The sequence below is a fragment of the Anopheles gambiae genome, chromosome 3 (assembly GCF_943734735.2).
Source record: "Anopheles gambiae chromosome 3, idAnoGambNW_F1_1, whole genome shotgun sequence".
NCBI lineage: Eukaryota > Metazoa > Arthropoda > Insecta > Diptera > Culicidae > Anopheles > Anopheles gambiae.
In genome coordinates this window covers 17736570-17754627 of record NC_064602.1, presented here as the reverse complement: position 1 = coordinate 17754627, position 18058 = coordinate 17736570, and the positions used below count along the sequence as shown (strand labels likewise).

General features: G+C 42.2%; 1 protein-coding gene and 1 non-coding gene across 10 annotated transcripts in view; both read left to right on the top strand.

Moving 5' to 3' along the window:
• Nucleotides 1-18058, top strand: part of LOC1275648 (disintegrin and metalloproteinase domain-containing protein 10) — a 61617-nt gene that overhangs the window by 30112 nt on the left and 13447 nt on the right. For all 9 annotated transcript variants that reach the window (XM_061654787.1, XM_061654790.1, XM_061654785.1 and 6 more), the window contains one exon: nt 7712-7735. In XM_061654787.1, coding sequence (XP_061510771.1) covers nt 7712-7735 — 24 coding nt within the window. The remainder of the gene's footprint in view (nt 1-7711; nt 7736-18058) is intronic.
• Trnan-guu (transfer RNA asparagine (anticodon GUU)) lies at nt 3163-3236 on the top strand. The gene has a single exon. It is a non-coding gene; the product is annotated as a tRNA-Asn (tRNA).

The window sequence follows — 18058 nt, the reverse complement described above, 5'->3', positions numbered from 1 at the left end:
ATTTTCTTCCCATTTGCACAAAACTTCTCGACAGCCGCCCGGAACTGACCAGCCATAAATTTTGCCCTCATTTTAACCCCTTAAGAACCACGGCTGGCGCACGGGGGGGGCGCTACGTTTGACCGCCTTCCGCACACAAATCACCACCTCTAACGATCGATTGTGTACGGTCGAGCGGACGTTTAGTGCGGGGAGAGCAGCCAATACGTTTCCGCTGGCCATCCCTTTACGGGCTCTGTCTCTCCCGGCCACCTTGCCACGGTGTGGTGGTGGTCCATTTATGAAAAGGATTGGAAGGACAAAAAAAAGAAGGAAAAAAAAACGTCACAAAACTTGTGGAACAAATGCGCACCGGCAGAGGTCACTGGGAATATGCAAATTTACCAACAGCGGCGTCCTTTTATTGCGCGCTCCGTCCACTCTTTACAGCGTTCGCCTGTTCCTTCCATCTCTACGTTCCGGATGCATCCATTACAAAATCGATGAATTATGTTGCACCTCTCCTGCACACCCACCACACCCTCCCTTTATTTTTGCATCGGTTTTTGTGGGCGGGAAAATTATGAGCAGAAGCGTATGGAAAAACTGGCGGGCGCGCATCGTTTAGCGGACAACACAAGCGGGCGATCATAAAATATGCACGTTGCAGAAATAAAACAGAATCGTGCTTGTGGTGGTGGTGGTGTAGCATTATTTCATTTTTGCATTTTTTGTATTGTTAAAGAATACTTTTAATCTAAACTGTGTGGTCACAGTGTGTGTTGGAGGATCGTTGTAGTTTAAATATTTTATAAAACTTTCCTTTTGTGCTGTGTGGAGCTACATTTTCCGTCGCTCTTGTGCCAGTTCTCCGATGTTAATGATAAACGCTGTTGTTGAGTTTTTTGTTTTTTTTTGGGGGAAATAAAGATTTCTATATTTTATGTGACATTCAGTGCCGTGAAATATGCATCCGGGACATTGTGAGGAGCTGTTTTCCTTTTGCCTGCCGACGTTGGTTGCTTATATATCAACAGCTGGAGGTGAAGGTGTTCCACTTTTGGCTGCAGTAAAAGTGTGATGCATAAATCTAAGCTCCAAATAGAGTAGCTTCCGGCGGGGAACCCCCCGGTAAAAGTGATGAGAATGAGTGGATCGTTTTTCTTCGGCTTTTGACTGAAAGCGCGTAAACACTCACCGGAAGCTGCACACGTGTCTGAAACGGAATGCCAAAAAAAATTACGGACAAATAAAATAGAATAACTTAACACATTGTAAAGTTCAAAGTAAGGGTGTGAATGTGGCGATTTTTTCACCTTTTTGTTTTGTTAAACCATGCTTTAGATATTAGGAAAACTGAATATGAACCATAAACATAATTTGTTTTGAGTGACAACAATTGATTTGTCTAGTAATTAAGATAAGATAAATGAAATTACTATACATTTCAATACAATATGTACCACAACTTCAGTAACATTAAACTCTTGCATTTTGTGACTGGACACATATCTGATGTTTGTTGAGTTTTGGTGTATTAACTTACCAGCGCGTACATTGTGACCTGCTTAATCTCCTGTTCTCGGAATCTGTGCAAACATCGCATTTCTATTCAGTCGGAAAAATTGATTCTTTTTTCGGCCTTAAGCTGTCCCTAGCATCATTTGTCTTATCTGCAGATTAGGACGTTCATCTTGGCACACGGGCACGGCTAAGACCCACGCGTGTCCTGTTCATACGATTCAGCAGAAACAAAGAGAGAAGGCTCATTTTTCGAAGCAGGAGAGCGTTTACTTCGGCTGTACATGTGCAAAGGTTCACCTTTTTGTTGTTGTTGATGTTGTTAATTGAGCTGACTACGAAGGATCTTAATGTGTGTGCCGTTCATTTTGGGTTGAGTGTTCCTTTGTTATAAGAACAAAACATATTTTGATCGTGCTGCTAGGATTATGATGTAATGAGGTTGTACAGACGGTCTAGCCGTAGGATGAAGGAATTAGTGAGGTACACGTTCATATTTGTGTTGTGTTGAGTGTGTAACTAACCTTGTTATAGTAGCTATTACAAGTAGTACTAAAGAAGAGCTAATCTCATATTTTATCATTGATATATTAAAGTAAGACGACATCGTACCTCGAATGTGCCTATTGCTGTATACACACAAAATGAACCAAATTTCCATGACTTTAAACGCAACGAAAAAACTCCAACAAGCACACACACACACACACATGTCCGTTACATTTGCGCTATCTCACGAAGTTATGTTTTTGTAGACGAGCTCGAAAAGTTCCTCGGGCAAGATAGCGGCAAACAAGTTGATATGCAAATGCTTGGCCGTGTAATGTAACGCGTGGTTCCTAAGCGAAAGAACGTGAACAGCAGCAACGTCTCCCTTTCATCTTCTGCCCGCCCGTCAAAATGCGGACTCCCTGTGTGTGTGTGTGTGTGTCCCACTGCCGAGCGAAGGAAATCGCTAATTAAAACCCTCAAACTTTTATTTGCTTTATTTTTTAAGGCTTTTACTTCACATTTTTTCCTGATTCCTACCACACCACACCATTCTCCCCTCCTCCTGCTCCGGTGTGGTTGTTCGTGTTTGGGGATACGCGGCTGAGGATGAATGTTCTCGTGCCGAGCCGCAAGTTTATGTTATCATCAACAACGATACAACCACAGCATGGCCCCGCGGCCCATTTCCCACCCAGCAGCAGCATCCCCGGGCTTGTTTTACTTTATCCGGGCACTTGAATTGAGTGGCTGCTTTTCATTTCGCTCATGCATGATACGTCCGAAACAAACCACTGGCAGCTACAACGTTAATTTTACATCAAATGTCCAATTGCAAGCAAACGCTTTTCGATTTTGGACGTACTTTGAAGCGAGCCGAGGTCCATATGTTTGCCTGGTTAATTTGTTAATATGCAAGTAATGCAGCGTTTAATTTGTTGGAAAATATAACAGGCCAGTGTATTTACGATGGATTGTAGAATATTTCAGCAAATAAAGCTTAAATCATTATTAAATTTTCATGTAAAACGATAAGATTGTAAAATGCGAAGCGTCATCACGATTTCCCATTGCCGTTCACTTCGTTCTTTTCGAACGAGGCTGTAAACGTACGACTTGTGGCAGAAGCGACTGTCGCTTAAAACGCGGTGTTAGCGGTGGCGGAGCGTAAGTGCCTTCGTGGCGCAATCGGTTAGCGCGTTCGGCTGTTAACCGAAAGGTTGGTGGTTCGAGTCCACCCGGGGGCGCAGAGCTTTTTTTGTTACATTTTTGCTTCGTCATTAGTTTGTTGCTACATATTTGCTTTTGTTTTTATGCTCATCATAAATCAACAGTAAGTAATGTACTTGTTGTACCTTATATTTTAATATTATTTTAAAGTATGCATGTTGTGTCTCAAAGAAGCTTACGTTATTGTATGTATTTCTATTTTTTTCATTACTGTTTAAGCTGTTTCATGTGCAAAAGATTTAATTACACCCATTTTATCGATTACGATCCCGACAAAAAGAGCGAGAATGCATTTCGATGGGAGAACGAAACGAAACAAACCAAAAAACAATCAGTATTGTATTGTACACATGATACATCGTTGATGCAAGGGGATACATGTTCATCGAGGCTTACCCCCCAACAAACCCATATTGTTCGTAGCTTTTCATTAAATCGTTACCGTTTGAATAGCGCTCACCCAAATGGCCGTACACTAACAGCGCTAACTAAACTGTAAGCTGAGCCTCTCTCGCTTCAAAGGCTTTTCTCATTTGATCTGCAATTACGCTTTTGCAAAACGTTAACCACTGTTTTCACGAAGCGTAATCCTGGTATTATTTTCCCTTTATGTATGTAGTGGAAGGCGGCTGGTTAACTGTTGAAGTTCAACGAAATCAATTTAATTTCAATTACCGTGCGTTACTAATTGGCAATGAAACTAATTGGGAAATTACAAAAAAAGAAACGCAGTAAAACATTCGTTTGTTTGTTTAAACATTCGAATTTGTATAGCATAAGTTTGAACGCTGAAAGACTGACAAAATAAACAAAAGTGGGTATTTGATTAAAAATAAGAATCTGAGGTTTTACACATTGATGTCATAAATGAACGATAGAAGGGTATGTCTTATATAACAGATCCACTTTTAAGCGTTACGTTCTTACATTCTGAAGGCTGTTAAACAACGTTGCAGCAATGATTGATTAATGTTGATCTCATTAAAACTGGATACAATGAGAGAACAAATCAAAACTGACTGCCAGTGATTGTGTTATGCAAACAGCTGGAGCCGCCGGAGCTTGATGTTCGCGCAGGGAAATTCGATGATTGAACTTTCTTCTCCCTTTCGCATATCGCGCACATCGTTTGCCGCACGGAACATTATTATCGCTTTGTTGCGAAGGGCGGCCTCCGTTTTCATTTGTTCCATTTCATTACTGCTGTGCGTGCATGTTGTGCGCTTTGTTGACGTCGGTATTTTCATTTTGTGGAAAGAAAATCCTAAACCATTTTTTTGTTCGTCCGTACTTGTGTTTGCGTTTTTCTTCCCCTAAAGAGTACGTGTGTTAAGGCATTACACGTTTCTTTTCTGGAAGCTTCAGCTTGTCCGAAAGCTTGAGCAACGATGTTGGATATGATGCACAACGTTCACAGGGGGGCCAAGCTGTGCAGCACCATCAGGGCGGTGTTTTGACAGACACAGGGACAGGCAACCAATGGTAGTAAACTAGCTTGGGCGGTGAATCTCCGGGTGGCGCTCGCACGACGAGGCCAAAGCATAATAAGTTTTGCCGCCATTGGCCTACTGAAAAAAGGGGGAAAAAGTAATGAATGCGAGCGAAAAAAAGCAGCATACCCCAGAGTCTCAGAGTCTTCACGGGTGGAGGTCGGGCGGCGGAACCATGGGCGGTGTTTTTCCATGTCAAGGTCTTTGGCAAACGGCCGGCGTTTGTGTGTTTGGAGGTGCGTTTTTCCGGCGCTTTGATGCACGTTCGATTATGGCGCACACATAAAAGTGCCCGTGTGGTGTGAAGTTAGCTAGTTTGGGTGGGTGGTAAAGTTGCCGAAGGTTGTTATTTTTCGTTTGTTTCGATTTTGTTTCGGCACTGCTATGGGCTTCTTCTTTTTTGGCCAAGGTTGCTAAAGCGTGAAACATTGAAAATGGTTAATTTCTGGCTATAACGAATTTGAATTATGTAATAATTAAGAAATAACGTAATAGTAGCGCTATTTTATGCTGTATATATATAAAAACTTTATAAATGAAATAAAACCGTAAAGCATGTTTTAAGCTTCATATTTAAATACACAGGTTTTTTACATGTACAGGCTCAAAGTTACAAAACGATAATAAATATTGTATAAAAAAATCTAATAAAATTTCTAATTTGTGGAACCGTTTTTGTAATACAAAGGAATGTAAATATAAGGGTAATTTAATGAAAAACAATGTCAGTTGAATTCCAACCTACAAATTATTATTTTTTCAGTTGAAATATCATTCAAAACAAGCGATCAAAAAGGTCATAAACATTCTGATGTAGAGTAAAAAATAAACACCATTGTTTTTCAAATATTTCTGACGCAAAATGACAGTGTGTGGTTCGCTTTCATTTATTTTTTTTTCTACAAACAACCAATGTTCAGCACTGAAAAACAGTGGAAGGGAAATTTTAACTTAACTAACCTTTTGCTATTCGCTTTTCAGCGATGAAATGCAAAAAACAAGCTAAATCAACAAAAGTACATCAAAGGGTTTGATGTCCGTGCAATTGTTTTGCATTTTTCATGATAATGCCACGCCGTGGTGCGTTGGCTGCTGCAAAAATTGCAGCATTTCGTTTATTACAGCGTTTTTGTGGGTTAGCCCTTCTAACCAGAACACATTTCAAATTGTTGCCACTAATGTAATGTGTGTATTTTTTTTGCAACGCGATATCTGTTACTACCTTGGCTTTGAATGTTTCAGGCAGGACTTTGAAGTTTACGGTGTGTTTGATCTTGTGTTTTTTTTTTACAGCCCTACCAAATGCATATTTTAACCTGTATTAGAAACAGTAATGCTGTATTGCAATAGGACGAAAAAGCAATGCAAAATGAGCGCTATCTTACACAAAACGAATTTTTCCCATAAACTTCGAATCTCTTCCGTGCATTACGACTGGTGCTAAAAACTTAGCGGTGCAACTTTTGGCACTATGCTTTATGTCGCTAAAGTTAAAACTTCGAAAAAAAAAAAAATACAATGCAATCTCACTTTTCGCGTAACTTCATGGTGAAATATTATGATACTCTGATGGTGCCTTTTGGGGAGTTGGTAGTGGCCGTAGGAATCGGTTTTTACTCCCCCATTGTTGGTGGAACTTTATTATTATTTTTTTGTAGCTTAAACTCACAAACTTCTGTCAAGTTCTTGGCTGGCCGGTGTTGTGCTGCGCTGCTCCCTGGGTGTCTTCGTCAGCATTGCTCATGGTCGTCATAACTACTACTGCTGCTTGTTGTGTGCGGCGCGCTGGTGCGCACTTCATCTTCATCGTCTTCATCATGCTCGGTCCGCTCCAAGGACGTGAACCTATTTTTTCCCCTCTACACGCTGCTGCTGCTGCTAGTGGTGGTGTGGTGCTCGTGCCAAAGTCGCAAAAGAAAACTTCATCAAATGTAGAGACGCGACGGATAAGAAATAGTACGACCGCTCGCGCTACTTTATATGCATGCGCTAAAGAGATTCGGCTTTTGTTTCTGCTGCTGTCAGGGATGCTGATGCGGCGTGTATATAGTGTCGTTAGTGTTACTTTATGCTATTGTTAGTCCGTCCTTTACGGGTGCATATTGCATTACAGGAAGGGAGAGGCAGCATGGAAGGGGCATGTGTTGGTGTAGATGATTCCGAGACTGCGGGAGGGAGGAAATCATAAATCAAAACAGCACTACGAGACCAAGAGAGTTGGCAGATATATTCCCAGACTGCGGAGTTGGCAAAACTGAGATTTTTGAAGTTGACACTAGAGTTGTTGGTGGGGGTAGTTCTTTAATGTAATTAGAAGTTTTTTATTATGTACTAGCAGCCAAATGTAATTTATATTCTTTTGAGTAAATAATGATGCCTAATTGATAGAGTGATAATAAATGCTTCTCATTTTTGGAAGTGCTCGATGTGGAAAATGTTTATTCTCAACTTACCAACTCTATAACTGAGTGTCAAGTACAATTGACTTCAACATTGAGCAGTTATTACATCCAATGCTCCTCCATTCTCTGTTAACGTTGTAAATAAAATCCGGCAAAGTAAAAGGCAAGAAGTGTTCCATACCTCCCGCTGAAGAAGACAAGTATTTCATTCCCCGTAGTCTGTACTTGAAATGTAAAATTTCATCAGACAAGCCGAGGTGTGGGCTCTTCTCTGCCGCGCCCTTGCGTACTTTGTCCATGCATTAAGTATCATACTTAAGCAAGTATATATGGTAGGCTGCTCGAAGCTATGCGACCAACTAGCACGAGCGGAAAACAAATTGTATGCCGGAGATTTGCGGTGTCGGCGTCTGGCCGGCCCTAATGCATATTAAACGATGTACCAAAACACAGTCACGAGAAACAAAGTCGGCATAAAATAATGAATATAATCGGGGTGCGGTTACACAAATCAAACTTTTAATCGCACAGCTTATTTTTTTTTTACGCTTCAGCTCCATGTTCTCTCTACTAATCTCTTATTTTCTCTTATTTTTACAGGTTACGTAAGAGAATCAAAAAAAGGTATGTATGTTTGAAATTGTAGAGTAAATTAGTGTAGTGAGTTTAAATGTAATGTTTAAAAGATATGAAACCGATTCCGATCAACAAAACGATGTGAAATGTTACTTCAAAGATAGAAGAGTTTTTGTTATTGTTAATATTACATGCACTAGCGCATGAAAAATCGAACAATATGCTTTTTGCTTGGAAAGTGTCGGGAAATTCGTACTGTGACAAAAATAATCACTTGACGGTAAGGGCTGATGTTGCACGGCACCCTCCCCGGCAAGCTTCGGAGCGTTTCGCTTTCATTATATCAAAAGCTTCTAAATATGTTTGATGTCAGAATCGAAAATCGATCGCTTGGTGGATGGGGGTGTCAATCGAGTTGAAGCTCGTTAGAGGGCACACCAAGCGCACGCACGATAAAATGCACGCCCCAGCGTGGTGTGCGGCGCCGATCGAGTTAAGTACATGGAGGCTAATGAGACAAAAAAGGTTTTTAAAATTGAATTGCTTCCCAGCATAGATACGTGCTTAATGCTTTTTAGATTGTGATTTTAAAATGGGAGCTTTTGGGGACGTGGATCTCGCCCCCTTCGGCAATGGAAACAAGGAGGGGGCCGCCAACGAGCGGCACGAATCCTTAGAATGGCTGGTTTGTTGCCGTATCGATAAAATAATTTTATTCAAATTTTCCCACACTCCGTTTCGTGTGGGTTCGGTTGATGCTTTGATATGAATATTTAAATTGCCTTTTTTCCTGTACCCGATTGCCCTGCGGTATCTACTACCCCGTGGATCCGTTTTGCGACTCTGCTGGTGTTGCAGGAAAAAAAAAAGTCAAAAGATGGATCTATTCTCTATCGATCGTCGCCAAAAGGCAAAATGAAATGGGATCTCCGTTCGGTTGACGGCAGTGAGTAGACAGCATTTTTCGATGGGCTCTACTTTATGTTTCAGATCTTGGGACTGTTGATTTTAGTGTACTGTTTATTCCTGGACTTACTTGGGACCATTTTAGGCACCAGCGTGCGCAATCCTTGATAAGCATCCAATGATAATAGCTTCACGTTCGGGAGGGGTTTGAAGGTAAGCCGGTATTGTCCTTTTTATCACATAATACTCGACTCAACAATGTAGCAATAGTTTGAACTCGAACAATATTTGTTCAACCTTTTATTGTCAAAAAACGTACGTTTGGCTGGAAAGTTCCCTGGTTCCCTGTTGTTTTCTAACGGTCTTTAAAAGTGCTTCCGGGCATCTGTGGTTGTTACTTTACTTAAAAAATGTAGCATTCGATTTACTTGAAGCGTGAAAAAAGGTAACATGTTGCAACTATATTAGCCGCATTCCTGTCTACTGTTCGATCAATAATATAATGAATATAAGTATAAAGAAATTTGATAACGAAATATCTCACTATGAGCAAAGTATCTTGCTGTGTGAAGATGAAATAACATCTTATTCAACCAAGAATGAAACATCATTGCGATTTCGGTCGTTAAAAATGAATTACAGAAGAATGATAGTATCAAAGTGGACCGGTGGAAATCCTGTAACCGTTTGGAATTTATTTGCTCTAATTGAATAACTTGTTACTGGCAAAGGAATCATGCCCGGTGGTACATTCCAACCATTCCAAGATGTCGAAGAACGCTTGTATTTTGACTTACTTTGCATAACGACTTGTCTCTGGAGAGATGTAAACTTCGCTTCGCGAGGAATGTTTGCATCTTAAACTCCACCGCAAACATTTGAGATGTGCAAAAGAGCTGCCAGTGTGTGTGTGTTGTGGAAAGCACTCCAACGTATCAAAACGTGCCAAACGTAGCTTACATCACTAAACGCGGGAGAATATGATGCGCACTCATCAACGATTGCAATTGGATTGTTATCAGAGAGATGTCATTCAGGGCTAAAACTCTACCACCCGATTGCGCTCGTTGCACTCGCTTTTCATAATGCTGTGCCCTGCTAAGACGCCGGCATTGCTACGCTTGACCGGCTAGGAAGACCCGACCCAGTCAGTGCATACCGAGCGTGCTTCCTTACGATAAGAGAGGGAGTGTGAGTTGTGTAGCGATTTGCCCCGGTATTCCGGCGGCTCGGTGGGGAACAATTATTCTAATGCTAACGCTAATGACATTCGTTCGTGCGGGCGTCGTCTCTTGCACAATTGCACAAAGTGCATTGAACAAGAGCCTGTAGCTGCAGTAACGGTGCACCGCCGACGCGCGACTTATTGCGTTTAGTAATTAAATTCACTTACGAACCGTGACCTTTTATAATGGTCCAAGGCAACATTGCCCCTCTGCTGGCATGCGGTTGGGGCGGCGTCCCAAGGTAAGGGAGGCATGTGTGTTGAAAGTTTCATCAAGCTCTTGCACTTGACCAACGGTGTGTCAGCGCGTGTTGCAAAATGAAAATGGAGAAAATGGCCGTTTGCGCACAGTAAGCGAAAAACGATGGCCTTTTGAAGGTAAGAAACACTTTCGGCTATTTCTTACTGTAATGCTCATGAGGAACATTATCATTTTTAGTGCTTACAATTCTACCATTGGCATTTCTAGCCATTGCTAACTTTGAACAGGAGAGCGTTTACTTTTTCTACAAGTAATTTCTTCTTCTTCTTCTATGTGGCGTAACGTACGCGGAAATAATGCCGGTCTATACAGGATTTCGAGACTTAATTCATTACCACGTAGCAGTCGGATAAGTCAAAACCTTGCTACGGGAGGACAGTCCATTCTAGGCTTGAACTCATTACGGGCATGTTTTTGAGTCATTGAGTCAGTCAGTTCACGACTGTACCATGGGACCGCACATTACAAGTAATGTAAAGGCGTTAGATAGTTCCACTATAATTTTCACATAAAAATGGATTTCAAACTTTGCTAGGTAGATGTGTGGGTATGTAGTAGAACTGCAGATTGAAACACGTCTATTTTAATCCTCCTTCTGTAGCTCAATGTGTTACGGAAGGATTTGACTTCGCGCTATTGCTGTATCGATCGGAAGAAACCTAACAGTGGAGCTTGTATTAATCCATTGGCGCTTGTAATTTTCTTTCCTAGCTTTCCACACTACACACGTATTACTCTAGTGTTACAGAAACGTGTTGTATGTACTCACCGAATAACATGCTTTACACAGTTTTCAGCGCAATAACATGAAGCAAACACAGTTTTCAGCGTGGTAAATTCAGCTTAAATTGTTCAAGACTTTAACTTTTGTTTCCCTATTAATATGATTTTCCCTTTTCTGTTCTATTTTAATTTTTTTGTGTTTCAAAATTAGCACTGAGAATCGATGCTATGCTATTTGTTTATAGATAATTGTAAAAATACAATATTCTCTTATTATTTCTCATTATTCCATTCCATTATTGTGGAATCAAACTGGGGGAAAATAGCCGGTGTTAGTTTTATCATACCATTTTGTTGTGCAGTTCTCAACAAGTCCGAAAACTATAACCATAATTGTTGTGCTGCTTCGCCTCTGCAGCCTTTTCACCAGTGTAGCAGAGAAAATAATGCTCAGAGAAGCCATGTGGTGGTTGCATCACAAGAGAGCTGGACGCGGCAGAGTGTGTGAATTTTTAAATTTGTATAATTTCATTAAAACTTTTCCATGCCTTCCGGGAACGAACTGCGGTGTGCGCTTTGACCCGAACTTGCCAGCATTAGCAGTGATGCCAGCCTGCAACAAACAAACACACACTCACCCACTCTCTATCTCGACGCAGTGGGCAGCAGTATCAGTTGCATGTCGGCCGTACAGATTCCTTTACAGCGGGGTTGGTGGTGTTCGTTGGGATTAGCCGATAAAAATTGTAAACACAGCAAAGAAAACTTTCGCAACTATTTTATCATTGCCATATGCTGTGGAAAATTTCCGCCCGATGAGAATAATGGTCGGTACTACTACCCCAGGTGGTGGTGCTGACAGTAGAAAGCCCAACACGTCACGGTTGGGCCCTGTCCAGTGGCGGATAACGTGTTCTGGCTTCTGATGGTGTTTGGAAAACAATTTTCCAAATAAATAGTTTGAATGATTATGGTTCTTTCTCCACCGGTTCCGTGTTGCTTTTGGGTACCGTTCTACAGTTAGGCCATTTCTATTTTGCCATTCATCGACGATGGTGGTGAAGTGGGTCGTCGGAAAATGTGTCACGGGAAATGTTTGCAGTCCGATGCACATTCGAATGAAAGGAAATTGTGTAAGGTCATAGGGCGAGTAGTCTAACACCTGGTACCTTCTCTAGTAGTGGGGTTGCTTTTTGTTTGTTTTGCAAAATGGGTTGCACCTGCACTATTATGTGACACATTGACCCTGATATTTGCAAACCAAGCTTCTAGTTTGCTGCTGAAACTCGCTTTTCACTTCTCTATTTCCGTCGCTATCTGCAGTGTTCCTTTGACAGGAAATGTACTGATGAGAAGCACCAGCTCGACAGTAAAAAAAACAAAACAGAACAAAAACAAAACTCATCAACGTTAGAAGGAAAAAGTGCATCTCTTCACGAGCTTTTGGTACACACACACACACACACACACACACACACATACACACACACACAGTCTCACCACCTGATGGGTGCACGTTTGCTTCGTTGGGGCGCATGGAAGCATGAGATGTGCATACCCGGAGAGTCGTAAAACAAAACCGTCTTCATGTTACGCAAGATGGTGTAACCGAACTGCAGCGCGAAGTAAAAGCATTAAAATGGAACTGAACAGCGCTCTGCAAACGGACGGAAGAACCACCCCTTACCTGTCGAAGTTGTGAATGGAAAAGCAACCCTTTGCTCGGAATGGAAGCAAAAAAGCGCAATTCCACTTTACACGACATTACAGAGCTTGACTGCAGCAGAGAAGCTGGCACTGGCAGCCCCAGCAGCACTTGAAAAAGGGACATGAATCCATTCAGTGAAATGTGAAAATGAATTACAGCAGAGTGAACTTCCTGCATAGCAGCAGCGCACAGCTCCGCTTAGAACGCTGAGGACACATTGTACGAGGAACGAGGTGCATTTACTTTGAGTTAGTTGCATTCGGTTTTGTTCTTTACAATCTTTATTCGACAACGTAGAGTGACATCATGATCTAAAAGACTGCAGTGTTAGCCTTTAATGACTGCACATGATTTACAAGATGAGTACATTCACGATTTATAACGATGTATGTCTCATATCACTCCACCAATGCACATTACCTTCGTACAGTCGTGTGAAAAAAGCTCTGCTCTTTTATAGTGAAGCTTTACTCATTCGAAAAATTATTTAATGTTAATCGTAAAATCCTTGCAATGTGTACAATCTGAAGAGATTTTTTTTTTCTATCTCAAGCAAATTTAAACCATTTTTTTCCTGTCCCAACGTGCCCGCTTTGTCGGTTCCACAAGCCGATTAAGCATCGTTGCCAAACGGAGACGGTAAACGACGACGGAGCTTACAAGCTGTTGCGTCTTGTTTACGAAATTGGCATGTTCTGGGGCAATAAAAAAAAGAACCATGCGTGTGCTCTCCACGGCCACACGGCTGTCTGTGTTGGGGTCGGTCGGCCGGTGTGCGAGATGAACGTTTGGCAATGAAGATGCCAAAGTGGTGGTGTGGCGCGTATTGTGCAATCGTTTCGCGAGAGCAATAAAGCTTCCCTCGCTGTGTGTATCGCGTGTGCTGCATACTACTCACATACACACACACACGTCATCTTTGCCTATGGTGTAAGGTTAAGATGAAGCTGGTTTCTTAATATCATTAGCAAAATACCCGTGCACAAAAAGATGGGCGTTTAGTCACGAGTGCGAAAATGAATACGTTTCAAGCTGACTGCAATGCACATGATTGGTTGGGAAGTTCGTGTTCTGGATTTTGCGTGCTTTTGGATATTAACGTATGATGCATTACTTTCTTACTGCACCCATTGTTGGCTGTTAGGCGCAAGATAATTATGAGATAGTTATGATGTGGCTCGTAGTTATGATTCATAAAGCATGGGAGAGTTTCATGATTTTCGTACGTACGTTATGGTCGTTTGAAAGTTACTTAACATTGTACATGTTATTTTTTTAATGTTATTTACAGGAGCAAGGAATTCTACTGTTGATTTGTCAAATCTGTACAATTTGCTCTCAGAACTGTAAAAATTTAGAATACTACGTATCACCGAATCCGCGATAATTAGGTATCACGAATCTCAGGGACTACCTGTAGTTCGTAAAGTTATGCTGTTAAACATGATGTTATTTGCACGTTCTCATTTGTTGATAATGCTATTGCATAAACGACAGTGGTCTCTTGCTCTATATTACAACCAAAAGAACACAGTAACACTCTTCACTCCAATTGACCGCTCGCACAAACTGCTTCCGCAATCGTTGGCCACGGCTCCGAAGACAACTCAAGAAGGGGAGTAAAGCATACAGTGGCGTGCGGCAGTGGTGCTAACTTTAGGTCCATTTATTTTCCTTCCGCCATCGGCCGAATGAGACACTTGGGATCGTTTCAACGCTGTTTGACGCATTCCCATCAGACTGTCTGTTGCTACCGGTCCCATCAATCCAGCCACTTCCAGGGGTGTCTCGGACATCTTCTTCCCATCCAGAACCTGCCGCAACATAATCAGCCCCATACCACCGGGCCTGCACTACCATTCACTCTTCTGTGCTCTTCTTCTCGGTCCTTATTGCTGTGTTGGGTGATGGGAAGATCCTTTGTCTCTCAGTGTCGTCCCATCGCCTATCGGCTACGATAAGAAAGTGAAAAATTGCTTACAAGAACCTGTCGACGACAATCATTTTACACCGGATTCGTAGTTTTCTCTTCGTCACCGTCTCTGCAGGCTGACGTCTGTGTAGTTCGTTTAGCTTTCACGTGTTCGCTGTGAAGCGGTCTGGAAAACTGGATGGCACCCGTTCTGTCCGGTAGCAGTAGCAGCAGCAGCAGCAGCAGCAATTGTAAGGCGCCGTTCGTACCCTGGAGATGCGAAATGGGTGGTAGTATGAGGAATAATTCGCAATGTTGTCTAGAAATATGAAGAGGAATACAATGGATAAGAAGAAAGATGAAATGGATCGTTATAAAAACTATGTTATCGTATTACAGTGGGTTAATTTAAGAGAAGAACAAGCAAGACGAGAAATGTTTTTAATTGCCCGGGCTTCATTACGTTCTCTCGGACGCCTCATAACTGGGTGACAATTGTGCTGCAATAGCAATTTCTCATTTCATTCTACGCAACAATTTAGCGTTGTTTAAACAAACAAACAACATAATAAGAATAATAATACCAGTTTGATATTTCCATTCAGTTTGCACAAAGGTTTATTGAACTATAGAATTTACGTTCATATTCATGTTGATTCTGTAGTGTTTTTGTTGAACTGAGCGACTAATGAGAAGACTGTATTGTGAGGAATTTCCAACGATTCCCAAACAAGTGCAACAAACTATACACTATTCCATGCCAAATCAATCATCCAGCAAAGTGAACCAAAACATATAATAATAAACCAATCTAGCTACTGCTAGAACACAGCATAGCACAAATGCGTCTAGCTCATGACCGAATATGGCACACATGCTCTGTCATTTACGGCCAACAGAAGTGTAGAAGTTGACCTCGACTTCAATGCGATATCCGACATTGTCTATATATGTTATTAGCCTTGTCTGAGGCTTTACAAAAAATAGTTCAGAAGGTTTAACACACACACATCGCCATCGTTCTCTGAAACAGAAACGTCTTTTTTGTTTCATTACCCCATCGCTTGCTTTCGCCGTACACACGCTGAGCTACTATATCTAAGCCTTTGCTCTAAGCCGGACTTGGCATTAGTGTCCATCAAATAGTAATAAACATGGCAAATAGAATTTGCGTGCGCTACTCTGGCTGCAACTGCAGTGTTGGGTGTCTATGTGGAAAACAGCAAATGCAGCAAAAACTGGGTCGTACTCCCCTGGGAGTTAGGGGGAAATCTTGCTACAATGTTGCAGTAAAAAAACAAGACGACGAGTTAGCTGCACGAGACTCACTCCGTAACGTTATTGCGCTCATCGACGACACTACAAAGTAACCCTTTTACTTACAGTAAGAGTCCCAGTTCCCGTCATATGCAACTGCTCTATACACTACTGCTCCTGGGCGGACGGGAATAAATCAAAGTCTCATTCTGAGGGTGCGTTTTTTTATTAATTTTCGAAATGCACCTTCCGTCTGCAATGCTTTTCCTGTGCTTTCCGCCGCTTTTTTCATGCACCCCGGAAAAGGATTGATTTCATGGATGAGCAAGCAATGGTAAACGACCCGGTGGACGACGCGTACCCTCAGTGCAATCAATTCACATTAGCCCTCTGCAAACAGCGCTGTCAAGTCACTCCCTTTGCGCTCTGTTTTGCTGTTGCTGTAACTAAAGACTTGTCCCTTGGTTTGACGCTTTCACCCTCCTTCGCCAAAGGGAAAAGTGATTGGAAAGGTCGTGATTGGTTGGGTAAATTGCATTTTCATATCCATTCGTCATATAATTGTATTTTTTGTGTTGGTGTGTCGATGTGTAGTTGAATCCTTTTCAATTCAACGCTGTGCTGCCTTTTTGCTTTTTTGTGTGTGTACTACTCCGATGGGTTCTATCCGGCAATGAGTGGTATGTAGCGGTCGGAAAGCAGTCCAATTGATAGGAGCGCTGGAATGGCGCTCATGGAGGGAAGATTCATAGCCCAGTGGAAAAAGGACGAATGAAAAAAGCTCCTACCACCCGACGACACCATTGATATGCAAACGTCCGGTCGGTGTGTGGGTCGAGTTCCGTTTTCCTGTTTGCGTGCGCTCGGTGTAAGTCGGTTCAGTGTACTTTACGTCCTTAAAAGAGAAGGTTTTTTGCTCCATCGGTCCATCATTCCCAGGACCGCGTCCTCCCGAAGGTGCATCCTTTACACCTTTTCGTGTAATAGGGCGCATCGTTGCACGCTTTTTCGCAGACAGCTCCCCGGGTGGCGTTGCTACAGCTCGATTCGATTCTAACAGGGAGCATTACGTACGCTTCTACCGTTTCCATGGCACATGTTTCCGGAGTGTGTAACAGCAGTAGCAGCTCCAGCAGCAACAGCAATATTATTACCACTTGCCATTCGGAGTTGGCTCTCAATCCTTTTTGCGTTGACATTTACTACAACTCGCCTTCCCCCGTGGCCGACTGTGGCCCGATTTGCTGAAGCCCTTGCCTTGGAGACGCCCTCACCATGGTGCAGTAGCTGCACTCACCACCGCTCCACTATCAACTTCCGGCGCCATTTTTCTGTTGCGATTGACAACCGTGACGCAAACATGCACTCACTCTTGAGCGCGTTGCCTTGTGCGGATGGTGGTTTGGTTCGTTTTGTTCTTTCGTGCTGCTTCTTCTATTGCCAGAGTGCGACCCGGAGTGTAGTCATGATTCGTCGTGGCTCTATTTTGTTGGTTTGGTGCTTTTTTACCTTGTTCTTGCTACTTTTCCGTCCCATATTCCAATGTTTCCGTTCCGCCTCCACTGGTGCGCTTGAAAATGTCAAGCAATCTGGTGGAAAATAACACCAGTTTCCGGTATCAGTTCGCTGGTCAGTACGCCATTGCTTTGGTCGAGTAACGTTGCATTAGCACAGACGAAGGATATGGGCGAAGAAAGGGCATGAGGATTGCTAGCGCAGATTATTACGGCTGGTGACATTTCCCACGCGAATCAAGCTCTCCGGGGAGGATCATTAGATTGAATGGATCATTGCACCACTTTCCGTTGCCGACTTCGGAATGCTTGGCCCCGTCGTAATGCAATCAGATTCTTTTGGAACGGGGAAAATTAATACGCAATGCGTCGGTGGGTTTCCCTCTCTTTCTTTTATTGGTTTGCAATTCAAGAATGTTTACGTGACCTTTTGAGCGGATAGCATTATCTTGATCTTATTTAATTTATTTACTTTTATAACCTTTATTCGAGCTTATTTACTCTATACCATTTATGTTCATTGTACAGTATCTTAATCTTACAACATTTCGCGAAAATAAACACTATTCTTCTGGTATGAATAAGCAGGAGTCTCCACTTCTAGGCTCTAAATTGAAATGACTGCCAAACAAGATCGTTGCAAAACAAATGTAGCGGTTCAGATTGCCCCAATCGCTTTTCCTTTCGCAAGCTGTGGAAAAAAATGTTTGGCACATTATCGTTTCATTTTCATGGAAGCACAATCAAATTATACGCTTCGATGCTGCTGCTTTACGAATGACCAGCTCTGGTTGAATTTTCTACTGAACATTGCATACCGAACACAACCGGCTGAGAGGAGTGCGAATCGTTAGGATTGAAATA